Below are 12,291 nucleotides of genomic sequence, written 5' to 3' on the forward strand. Positions count from 1 at the left end.
ACAAACATGGGAAAAATATTTCACTAATACGAAACAGATAACATAAAACTGCGACAGTTTGTACTGACGCCATCAAGTGATAATATTACTCTCTTTTCTTATTTTTATGATGCAATCGTAAAGGAGAAGACTTCTACAGACACTTGACGAGCGTAAAGGCCTTTTCCCTGTTTTCACCATTCAACAGTAAATATCGCAGTAAGAAAAGGAGTCATACCGGCGGAGAGACTATGGACGTTTCCGACAATTCTGTTAACGGTCCTCATTTTTAATAAATCGCAGGGAACGACAAAATACGTTTGTTGTGATAATTCTTCTAAAAATCTCAGTCTACGTTCGTGCTATGGGCATTCTTATTAAAATCCTGCCAGATGTTAATTGGCTTCATAAGGAAAATTTTCTTATTCGGATTCCTCCCCTCGCCCTCCTTTCCTAAAGCCACTGAGATAAAATGAAATGTCCTTTATCGCCACGAGGTCGCGTCCTTTAAATCCCACAAAAAATAGCCCAATTATGGCTCCAGATAACATTCCGCTGCCACATCCATTTTCAACCGCTCTGTGCAGGTAGCCAAAGTAAAACACGCGAGATTTTAACAGTGTGTAACGCAAACTTGATAGCCTCCAGGAGGAAGAACTACCAATGGTAACAACGACGAAGAATGTGCCTTTTTAACGTACACCGTTAGGAATAATTAGAGCTAATATTATTGCGGCAATTTTATGACATACCAGCACTTCTTTTTGCATAAAAAAGAGGGCGTTGGCTCGGACCCACACCTGGACTTTACACCAACGTCTCATTGAAAGACTGCCGCTATTTTTCTATTTATGTTAGTGTTTGCGATACTGCGCTGATGGCTCATGCATTTACTTAGTGTAACACTGCGGAGAAGTTCGTTATTCATCTTAGGACACTGGCGCAACATTTAGTGATTATCGCTCCTCCTTCCCTTCAGGAAAATTATTGGTGATGAAAATTTCTTCCAGTCAAGATTCGAACTGGCTGGCTGCCGTAACGTGTGGTCAGGCTGGCGTTCCCGTCGCCGCCTCTGCCTCTATGGGGGCTAACCACTCGCTTTGGACATCACATACAGGGTAAACCCCAACTCCACTGACAAAAATTCGTAGGTTGTTCAGGCATATTTTCCGAGTATTTTGGTGTATGGGACCCGTGGTCTCCTGTGGCTCGCTACTGAGTAATTGCATTTCGTCTGATTTCTTACGACTGTTGCACAGCGAAATAATGTACTTGGTGCAGCCAAGTAAAGTCTGAGACACATTCTCCCTCCCCCTCCCGCAAGGCAAAGAGCCACAGCAACACGAGTCTACCCCTAACAGCGGGGCGGAGTTCCAACAACGGGTGTCCGATGGTATCTCAAGTACCAGGGACGCACGCCGTAAGACAAGCTGGACAGTCCGGGTGCCAAACTAAGGACACAGTAGGAGTAGAAATACGCAGCAGCTGTGGCTCGGATGGCCTGATTGGTCGTAACTGTGCTAAACGCATGCTCAGAAAATTATTACCAACCCAATCGAATAGTAAACGGTTGCGAGAACACACTTCACCTCTTAGCGACAAATAGTGTTGAGTTAATAACAAGCATCAAAACGGATACAGAGATATGTCAACACATGGTTGTCGTACCAAGAATGAATACCGTAACACCCAAATCCCCCAGAAATAAACGAAAAATACATATATTCAAAAAAGCAGACAAAAATTAGCTCGATATCTTCCTGGGGGGATAATCTCCACTCCTCCCTAATTAACAACCTAAGTGCAAACCACGTGTGCTTCGAAATCAAAGAAAGAGTATCGACAGTAATTGAGGGATTTATACCAAACAAATTAACAAACCCAGGAGCTGATCACCCATGGTAAGAACACTGTTGCAGAAACAACAAAAACCACGCCAAATTTAAACGAACGCAAAATCCCCGAGACTCTATCCTGAAACCTGGCAGAAAATACACAGAGATTCTCATCCTATTTACAGTATGCTAGTGGCAAGAGACAATCAGAGTCTTCTCTGCACGACAGCAACGGAAATACTATCGATGACAATGTTGCCACTCCAGAGTTACTAAACACAGCATTGCGAAATTCCTTCACCAAAAAAGACGAAGTAAATATTCCAGAATTCGAATGAAGAATATCTGGAAACATGAGTAATTTGGAAGTAGATATCCTCGGAGTAATGGAGCAATTTAACGCCGCGCGGTTTGAGGCGCCGTGTCATGGACTCCGCGGTCCCTCCCGCCGGAGGTTCGAGTCCTCCCTGGGGCACGGCTGTTGTGTTGTTCTTAGCGTAAGTTAAAGTAGTGTGTAAGTCTAGGGACCGATGACCTCGGTAGTTTGCTCCCTTAGGGATTCACACACATTTCTCAGCAACTGAAATATGCACATGTGCAATATTCAATAAAGGCAATAGGAGTAATCCATTAAATTATAGGCCCATATCATTAACGTCGATACGCAGCAGCATTTTGGAACATATAGGTGTTCGAACAGTATGAATTACCTCGAAGAGAACGGCCTCACAGACAATACGGATTTAGAAAACATCGTTCCTGTTAAACACACCTAGGTCTTAACACAAACTGTTGAGTGTTATCCAAAAGGGATTTCTAATTGATTCCGCATTTCTAGATTTACAGAAGGCATTTGACACTGTACCGCACAAACGACTTGTAGTGAAACTACGTGCTTAAGAAGTATCGTCTCAGTTATGTGACTGGATTCGTGATTTCCTGTCAGAGGGGTTACTATTCGTAGTAACTGACGGAAAGTCATCGAGTAAAACAGAAGTGATATCTGGCGTTCCGCAAGGTAGTGTTATGGGCCCTTTGCTGTTCCTTATCTATATGAAGTGAGAGGTCATCCACATGACTGCTAAAAGAAATCCGCTAAACTTCGGTTACACGATAAATCAACAAATCTAAAGGCCGTAAGTTCAACTAAATACCTAGCAATTACAATTATGGACGACTTAAATTCGGAAGAACACACAGAAAATGTTGTGCGGAAGGCGAATCAACGACTGCCTCTTATTGGCAGAACACTAAAGGAGATGCAAGAGATCTACTAAATAGACTGCCTTCACTACGTTTGTCCAACCTCTTTTGGAGTACTGCTTCTGCGCGGTATGGGATCCTTACCAGATAGTGTTAACGGAATAGATCGAGAAAGTTCAAATAAGAGCAGCACGTTTCGTATTATCGACAAATAGGGGAGAGTGTGTCACGGACTTCATACAGGATTTCGGGTGGGCATAATTAAAACGAAGAAATTTTTCGTTGCTGAGGGATCTTCTCATGAAATTTCTGTCATCAACTTTCTTCTTCGAATGCAAAAATATTTTGTTGAGGCCGACCTACATAGGGAGAAACGATCATCATAATAAAATAAGAAAAATCAGAGCTCGCACAGAAAGATAAAGGTGATCTTTTTTTCCGCGCAGAATTATTGTGAAGGTAGTTCGATGAACCACGTGCCGGCACTTAAGTGTGATTTGCAGAGTACACCTGTAGATGTAGATTTTCTCATGTCCAGGTCGCAGCGACGTTATGAGTTGGGGGCGAACAAACGAATACGGTAGCATGACGAGCAGAGGCCAGTCTCTTATAAATGTTTCTCATTTTTCAGCGGGGAATCTTATCATAGAACGAACGCTTTCACGATCCGATGACATAGCTGTTTGTAAACCTTTCGGGATGTGAGCTCGTGGTCCAAGAAACTCTTCTATTCCTGACTTTTCGTCCAGGACTATACCGAAAATAAATCAAAATTACATTATCTGTAATGATCCATCGGAGAGGGTTCCTTGTGCCAAAAAACACAGAATGTCCCAGAATAACCTCCGAAATTTTGTCCATGCATTTTGAGTTCACTCACAGTCCGGAAACGCGCTCCTGCTACGGTCGCAGGTTCGAATCCTGCCTCGGACATGGCTGTGTGGGATGTCCTTAGGTTAGTTAGGTTTAAGTAGTTCTAAGTTCTAGGGGACTGATGACCTCAGATGTTTAGTCCCATAGTGCTCAGAGCCATTTGAACCATTTTGAGTTCACTCAGTATAGCACCTAGAAACAAGAATTAAGCTTCTCGCAGTTCCGTGCTACAAAACCTGTGATCTCTCTTATACACGAAAGGCACCAGATACGAAAATTTTTCATTATGTCGCGATAAATTAAAACCGGGGCCGAATTTTCTGCTTTCGCAAGCTGTCGCCTTAATCAACAAGCTCCTGGAGCACATCTCCGATATTCTTTAAGGGGTATGTGGGAACAGCACCAACGATGGAATGGGGTCGCAGGAGTCCCGTAGCTACGTCTGTCACAACGGATGTACGAGCGTCGTTCGATAAGTAATACCCTAATTTTTTTACAGCCTTCAATATTTATAGAAAAATGTCTTTTAAAATGCTTCAAGTTTAATGTTTCTTCGGAGCGAGTGCGACCTTTCGAACAGTTCCGATAGTTAACAGAGCCGTAGTTAACTGACAAAATCGTGTCTATCCAAGACACTCGTGCTGTAACTGAAATTTTCGTTGTGGAAAGAGAAGCCGTGATGAACGACCATAAACATTTGTATGCGGTGTATAGTAACGAAGTAGTTGACAGGAGTAGTGTTGGGTGGTGGGTAGAGTGAGTTAAAGCGTCAAGAAGTGCACAAACTGAGCTCCCTGATCGGCCGCGTGCGGTACATCCTGTCACAGCCGCTACTCACGGCGTGGGGAAACGCACGGGTGCCACCGTTCATGCTGGCTGGCGTATCACAACTCTATACCTACCGGTGAGCTTTGGAAGAGGGCCTGCATTGACTGAGACTCTTGAGTATTTAAAAATGTGATCAAGATGCGTTTCACGAATGCTCATAACAGGCCATAAACCTACAAGAAAAATCATTTCACTTGAACCGTTGGACATGTTTTGACGCCCATTTAGAGGCCTTTCTGTCACAGGCGATGACGCCTGGGTGCATCAATTTGAGCTCTACATAAAAGGCAGTCACTGGAGCGGCATTACCCACGGTCACCAAAAAAGAAGGAATTCAAGGCAATTCCCTCTGTTAGCAAAGCCTTGATGACAGTGTCTTCCGATAGTGATGGTGTCATTCTAGTGAATGTGTTGCCAAAAGCGCCAACCATTAATTCAGAAGCATATGTGAAGACACTCAAGAACCATTTCAGATGTGTCCTGTTTGGCAAGAATCCAAATGGGATCTTGCTCCAACACGACAACGCACGTCAACACAAGTCTCAGAACCGGGAAGACATTGCCTCACCGACCCTCCAGCCCACCTGGCGAGCTTGAGTCCTCGAAGGGGACATGGTTCGAAGCTGACGCGAGCGTAATTCACGCAGTCAAAGTACGGCTGTAGGAACACAAGGCTCCTACCAGCTGGAAGTACCTGCTGTTGTATAAGGATCGCATAAGGCCACAGAACGTGATGGAGGCTACCAACCAAGGAAAATCGTACATGTAAAAGACATGTTGATTAAAATTCTCGCCAAATTCCAACTCTTAAGAAAAAATGGTGAGGCATGATCTATTGAAAGATACTCGTAATTATATTCTACGGGAGCAGTTGTCGTGAATCACAGATGGAAATATCAGTGACAATGATTTGAGTCAGGCATGAAGGCGCGCTCAGAAAGCCTGAAGTTAGTTAATTTCCCCGTCCTGCTTGCTAGAACAACTGTATATTTATGAAGTAAGAGTACAAAGTACAAAAAACAAAGAAACTGCTTTTTCGATGTTTAATCTTAATGTTCATGGTTATTTTCTGTTTACATCCATTTACTGTTTAGCTCAAACTTTTCCAGTTACCTTACAATTGCACTACAAAAGATGACATTTACTCCGTTCTTGCACCTCACACTCCATGTACAACATCTTTTCAAAGTCGTCCAACAGCAATGTATCCTTACTTTCATAATATTTCATTTTAGTCTGATGATGCCCTTGTAAGCCGAACACTGGTATATTAAATAAACTAACACAGCAGAACACCTACATTTTTGTGCTTTTCATTTACAGTCTTAAGGGATAAGACGATTACTCGCGAAAAGCAGGAAATCCGAGATCGAGTGGCAGTTGGAACAAGTTTTCACTCGTCACAAAATATTTACTGTATTGTAGGTTCGTCATCTTCAATGATTTCATCCACAGTAGCCCCATTTCATTATTCTTTTCAACGGGATTACTTCTATTCGCAAATATTTTGATATGTCAGATGAAGAACAGAAGAGAAATTCTGGATACTGAAGTCTTTAGAGAATCGTCAATGTCAGTGTGAAAAGGCAATTGGGGAACCATGGATGAGTCAGGCTGCCTTCTGTACACTTTTTCCTTGTCGAACTACTCATACGCCAAACTGCTGTAAAAATGTTTGTGAATTATATGTACTTCTATCTATATATCTACCTATCTATCTATCGCTTGAGCCTTGTCCCGCAGGGTCAGCCATCGTTAATCGGATTTGGCAGTGTTAGGGATGGCCGGATGCCCTTCCTGCCGCCACCCCGCACCCCCCGGGGCGGAATTAGTGTACCCCAACTGTCTGCGTCTAGTGTAATCCATAGAACAGTGTGAATGTGTTCAGATGTCTGCGAGCCGTGTAACATGGGGACCAGCCCGGTATTCACCGAGCGGGATGTGGAAAACCGCCTAAAATCCATATCCAGGGTGTCCGGCACACTGGCCCTGGTCGTTAATCCGCCGGGTGGATTCGATCCGGGGCCGGCGCGCCTACCCGGGTTCAGGAAGCAGCGCGTCAGCGCTCTCGGCTACCCTGGCGGGTAATTAAATGTACTTCCTACTCTTGCACGTAAATTATCTTACACGCGGAGAGGCGCTGTCTACCTATCCGTCTGCTCTAGAAGTGTTGAAGTGGTTGTGTCTGTGCTGTCGTCCTCCTCGTAAGAAGGGGGCAATAGCACGATGTGACCGGTGTTTTGGAGCGCTATGCGGCGAGGTCATCAGCACCCTGCAGGGCAGAAATTCCCTTCGGGTGTTGCCACCTCTACTTCTCTTGAAGAAGATCTCCGTATTTTGTACACATCAACATTTCTTCTTTCGGTTGGCCTCTCACGAGAAGCACCCGATAAGATTAAACTAGTGCGTAATGCCTCTACGCGTTGAGCGACGAAAGGGGACTCCCATACCGTTATGAGTGACAGGCAAGTCGGTGTTGCCACTGAAAGCTCGAGCAGCCTCAGTTTGTGGCAAACACTGTCGCGGTGAGGCGCAGTGCGCCCCGCAGTCACTCCCTCTGTCGTGCTAAATTTATTTCCAGTGGTCACTACTGGCCATGGGCCCTCGCCCTTGGAAAAAAGCTAAGCACTTAGACAGCAATACTGCTTCTGTCGATGAAACAAGACTAGAAAAACATGTAAAAAGTAAAACACGTAAATAACGCTAATAGACTTGCACGGCAGATAACTCCAACTTAGTCTTTAATAAGTGCTTCTTCAACATTAAACTTCCAGGTACAAGTAGCGGAAGTTAGATTTAGCGCGTTTGTAGCAGAACACAATCTTTCTTTCAGTGTAACAGAACTTCTACTGCAACTGATTAAATTAATGTGTCCAGGTTCGGAGATTGCAAAAAGGATAATGCGGGAGGGGGGGAGGTGGGGGGGGGGGGGGCGGGCGGCGGCCGACAAAAGCGACATCCATCGTGAAGCGGGTTACTGGCGTTTAGACCAAACATAGGTTGTGTCTAGGCCACCGAGAAAATAAGTTTTCTTCAACTGTAGACGAATCCACAGACATAAGCGTCACAAAATACATGTGTACAGTCATACGTGTTGATGTAGGGGACGATATTATTGTTGCCTTTTATGATTTTTTGCCTGTACGTGATGGAAAAGCACAACAACTCCAATAGAGCATAGTTAGTTAGTCTGCAGCCAACAATACCCCCTACAAAGAAAATTTGATTGGGTTTGCCACAGATAATGATTATGCTATGTGGGAGAGAGAAAATCTCTTTGGACGTTCCAGATTTGCACGGCATGAGATGCATTTGCCACTCATTTAGTCTCTGCGGGTCCTACTCTTGCTCAAAACTCCCAAGGTTTACGGAAGACCTGAAGCGTGATGTATTGCATACACCTATTTTCACGTGGCTGCAAAACGCACAGATACGTTAAAAGAATTTCAAGCGTTCTACATCTACATCTACATACATACTCCGCAATCCACCATACGGTGCGTGGCGGAGGGTACCTCGTACCGCAACTAGCTGCTTCTCTCCTTGTTCCACTCCCAAACAGAACGAGGGAACAATGACTGCCTATATGCCTCTATACGAGCCCTAATCTCTCTTATCTTTGTGGTCTTTCCGCGAAATGTAAGTTGGCGGCAGTAAAATTGTACTGGAATCAGCCTCAAATGCTGCCTCTCTAAATTCCCTCAGTAGCGATTCACGAAAAGAACGCCTCCTTTCCTCCAGAGACTCCCACGAGATCCTGAAGCATTTCCGTAACACTAGCGTGATGATCAAACCTACCAGTAACAAATCTAGCAGCCTGCTTCTGAATTGCTTCTATGTCCTCCCTCAATCCGATCCGATAGGGATCCCAAACGCTCGAGCCGTAATCAAGAATAGGTCGTATTAGTGTTTTATAAGCGGTCTCCTCTACAGATGAACCACATCTTCTCAAAATTCTACCAATGAACCGAAGACGACCATCCGCCTTCCCCACAACTGCCATTACATGCTTGTCCCACTTCATATCGCTCTGCAATCTTACGCCCAAATATTTAATCGACGTGACTCTGTCAAGCGCTACACTAGTAATGGAGTATTCAAACATTACGGGATTCTTTTTCCTATTCATCTGCATTAATTTACATTTATCTATATTTAGGGTTAGCTGCCATTCATTTGTTCATCAAGCTCTCAAAAACTGTTGCATCCTTCCCAGAGGCGACGGATGTCTTTGCACAAAGCAGTATCTCATATTCTGCAGCACTACAGTACCTTGAAACTTCATTTCACACATGCGCAAGCAACTGAGAAATTAACAGCTCCAGACATAGTTCTTCAAGAGCGAAATGAGCTTTGGAACTCTTTGTACTTACAATTTCTGAATTTTGTTTTACCAATATTTAACAACTTAAATAAGCAAATGCCGAGTGAAAACCCCGATGTACATCACTTTAAAATGTATGTGCAGAATTATCTAAAACACGAACATATCTTCTAAGCAGGGAGAAAGCCAATTTGACTTTAAAAATTCCATGCACTTTCAGCCGTTAGTAACCACTTATTTAGGCGCTTAAATTGTTACATCACTGTGTAACCTAAAACTTCCTGAAAGTGACGTAAAGATATTCACATTAATAAATCTACGTTTTTACACTGAGGCCACAGATCAGATCTGTCAGCGCTTTCCACTTCGTAACGCTATCATGAGGAATCTAGAATGTTTGGATCCTCAGAAAATGGCGACTACTACGGAACATCGAGACTGAACTGTAAGGTAATTCGGTGAAACAAGGCAAGTTCCCCGATATACAGGTGGTATTTCCACGCTCGGCAAAATCTGAGTGACGTGTGTAGTGCTAATGACAGCGACAGTTTTCTGCCATCATCATAAGGAAAAAGAAGGAAAAAAATAGGCTGGCCAAAATGCTATCCGCGGTCTACTTCAGGCGAAAAGAATTATGGCACAAGAAGACCGTCTTGCATTTGTGGTGGACAGGTCTTTAACAGATAGGATAGCAGTGGATATGTATGACAGCGAGGACAGTAACTGATGATGCCGACAACACTGGAGGAGCCTGCCAATGTGTGCTGGACGCCGTGACAATGGTGAGTGTTTTCAAGAGCGAAGTATGGTTCTACGTTGTTAGGCCTATACTTACGTTTCAATGTTTAAATGTATGCACCGAAATGCTCGCTGCAATGCCAATGCAGTGACGAATCTTCGGGACAGGGGGCTGAGGGGGTGGGGGTGGGGGAGGGGGGGAGGGAGGCAAGTGGCAATCTGGACCGCACAGTGGGCTGATTCATTTCATAACCTGGACACACAATAGCTAAATGGATATACAGTGCTCTTAAATTGTGCTTTTTTTTCTTAGATCCTTTGGTTCGCTGATTAGGAATCCAAAGGCGGAATTAAAAAATTCGGAGAGGCGGATCCAATTTGGGGGATCAAAAATTATAAATTTAGAAGACTGGAGTAAAACTTCGGACATAAGATATAGCGAGGTCGCTGATAACGAATTAGAAGTCGAAATTTTTATTCGATATTTTACGTTTTTAAGTGTAAATCAGTCACATTAGTCGTTCTTGTCATTACTGATTTCAGAAGGGTCGCTGTCAGATTGTGCACTGAGAGATGGCTCCAAAAAGCTGATCTTTTTCCTCAGGTGGCATCTGTTTATTTTCTTCAATTGTCATTTTCTAGACTCTCGAGATGGATGCAGCCGAGGATGCCAGAAGCCGATGGAATATGACACGCCCAGTTATCTCACGCGAATATTTGCGTGTAAAATCTTCTCGGCAAGGCCGGGTATCTTTTATTCAAAACTTCCTGCGCATCTTCAGACAGCCGACCAATCGGCAACCGAAAAGCTTCGATTATGGCATGCCTGAGCATCAAAACTATGTGGACTGATGTTAGCGTCGCGCGTTATTACAGAATATTATGAGATCGGTGAAGTTGACACCCAACTTACGAAAAACAGACCTTTTTCCGGAATTCTTGACAGGCATGTTTTACTTTTTTCGTACAAAATTTTAATAGTTCTGCAGCATTACTATTCACGGAAATTTTAAATTGTTAAAATTTATTTGTCAATTTGAACAAAAAATTATTATCTCAATTCCGAATACCTCCCCAAGAATTCTACGGAAAATGCTAATGACATTTTTTGTACAGATAATAGCTTATGACATAATTGCAATAATGAGGTACTCACTTTTACCACGTGGAACTGCTGCACGGTAGAAAAATGACCGTCCACTAAAAACGTGCAAATATGTGCACTCGTTAACTGTCCAATTAAGGTAGTTGGGGAGCCATTTAATAAATTAAGTCACGCAGAGGAAATTTTGTAGCCAACGATTTCCGATAATATCGGTAGTACTTTAGTTTTACGTCGACATAAACATACCTTACAGGGGGGCTACCGATGTTATTGTATCCTCTCGCCGGGGAAGGATAGCTGTCATCCATTAAACAGGCCATATACACAATATCTGAAAAATGTGTCGTCGTACGGTTTACTGCTTAGCGGCAACCGCCAAGGCACACATCACACATTACATCGACTCGTGACTGGAACGACACCGCAGAATTGTCCAAGTACGCACCAGTGCAGTCTACACAACCTGAAGTGACTTGATCCACTGTGGAGGGCCGAAAGACCAAAAAACTTATTTGTTCAATGGTTAAACTGTGATAAGTGAGCTGTAAATAAATATTAGGTGCAAATTTGGCGTTCCTGTCACTACTAAAAAAGAGCGAAGAAGGGCCGTGGTACACTCTGCTATTCGAAATTCTCCTCTTTGTTACTCTTCACGTCTGCTTCTTTCGCTCGAAAAGGACGCCAACACTGGCTTATAATTGCTCTCTGGGATCCATATGACAAGAAGATAATCCTCTCGTCTCGCATGGTATGGGCACTGATCAAGTTACTGCATGTGTTGCATCCGCCAGTGTTCTTTACAATTGTGAAGAGGTCGTCGAAACGGAAGTTCAATATGTAAAACAAAATAGGTAGAGTATCAGTTAATTATTGAAAAAAAATGCAGGGAATAGTCTCGTAAGTATCAGAGGAGAAGTTGTTGCCACTGGGAAGAAGTTTATACAATGCAAAGGGAAATGTGGTATATTGCTGTTAGTAAGACGCCTCGACAAACATACTCCAGTTGTAAATAACAGTGCCGTTGAGTGTATGGTTCCTTTGACAATTTTAATATTTGTACTTATTGACAACAGCTTACTTCAGCAAGTCTTGCTCCTGAAGGGGAGCTGATAATAGCACTATTGCAGAGACCCCACGCAAAGTATGCTAGCTTGACTAGTGTACACACACACAGGAAGTGACTTGCGACGCCGCTGGTGAGTCAGCTCGCGTGGCAGCCGTTTACTGGAAGCGACACGCGATACGGCAACTGATCGGTTTGGCGCAGCGTGACGCGAAGCCGGCTGTGGCGCCGGTCCAGATTAGCCTCTTTGCAAAACCGGGGGGTGCGACCCACCAGAGCGGCAGGTGTTTCCAGCCAGGCGACTCGCGCCTGCGGTACAGTCTCGTAATGCTCTTCCCGGTGC

At 43.8% G+C, this 12,291-nt stretch overlaps 2 protein-coding genes across 21 annotated transcripts in view; one reads left to right on the forward strand and one right to left on the reverse strand.

Moving 5' to 3' along the window:
* Window positions 1-12,291, reverse strand: part of LOC126284064 (GTPase-activating protein CdGAPr) — a 718,807-nt gene that overhangs the window by 477,099 nt on the left and 229,417 nt on the right. The gene's annotated exons all lie outside the window — the stretch shown is intronic.
* The window catches only part of LOC126285259 (uncharacterized), a 37,544-nt gene continuing 34,999 nt past the window's right edge, over window positions 9,747-12,291 (forward strand). The window contains exon 1 of the mRNA XM_049984552.1: window positions 9,747-9,824. Within this exon, the coding sequence (XP_049840509.1) occupies window positions 9,747-9,824 (78 nt within the window). The remainder of the gene's footprint in view (window positions 9,825-12,291) is intronic.

Source organism: Schistocerca gregaria, chromosome 8 (assembly GCF_023897955.1).
Source record: "Schistocerca gregaria isolate iqSchGreg1 chromosome 8, iqSchGreg1.2, whole genome shotgun sequence".
NCBI lineage: Eukaryota > Metazoa > Arthropoda > Insecta > Orthoptera > Acrididae > Schistocerca > Schistocerca gregaria.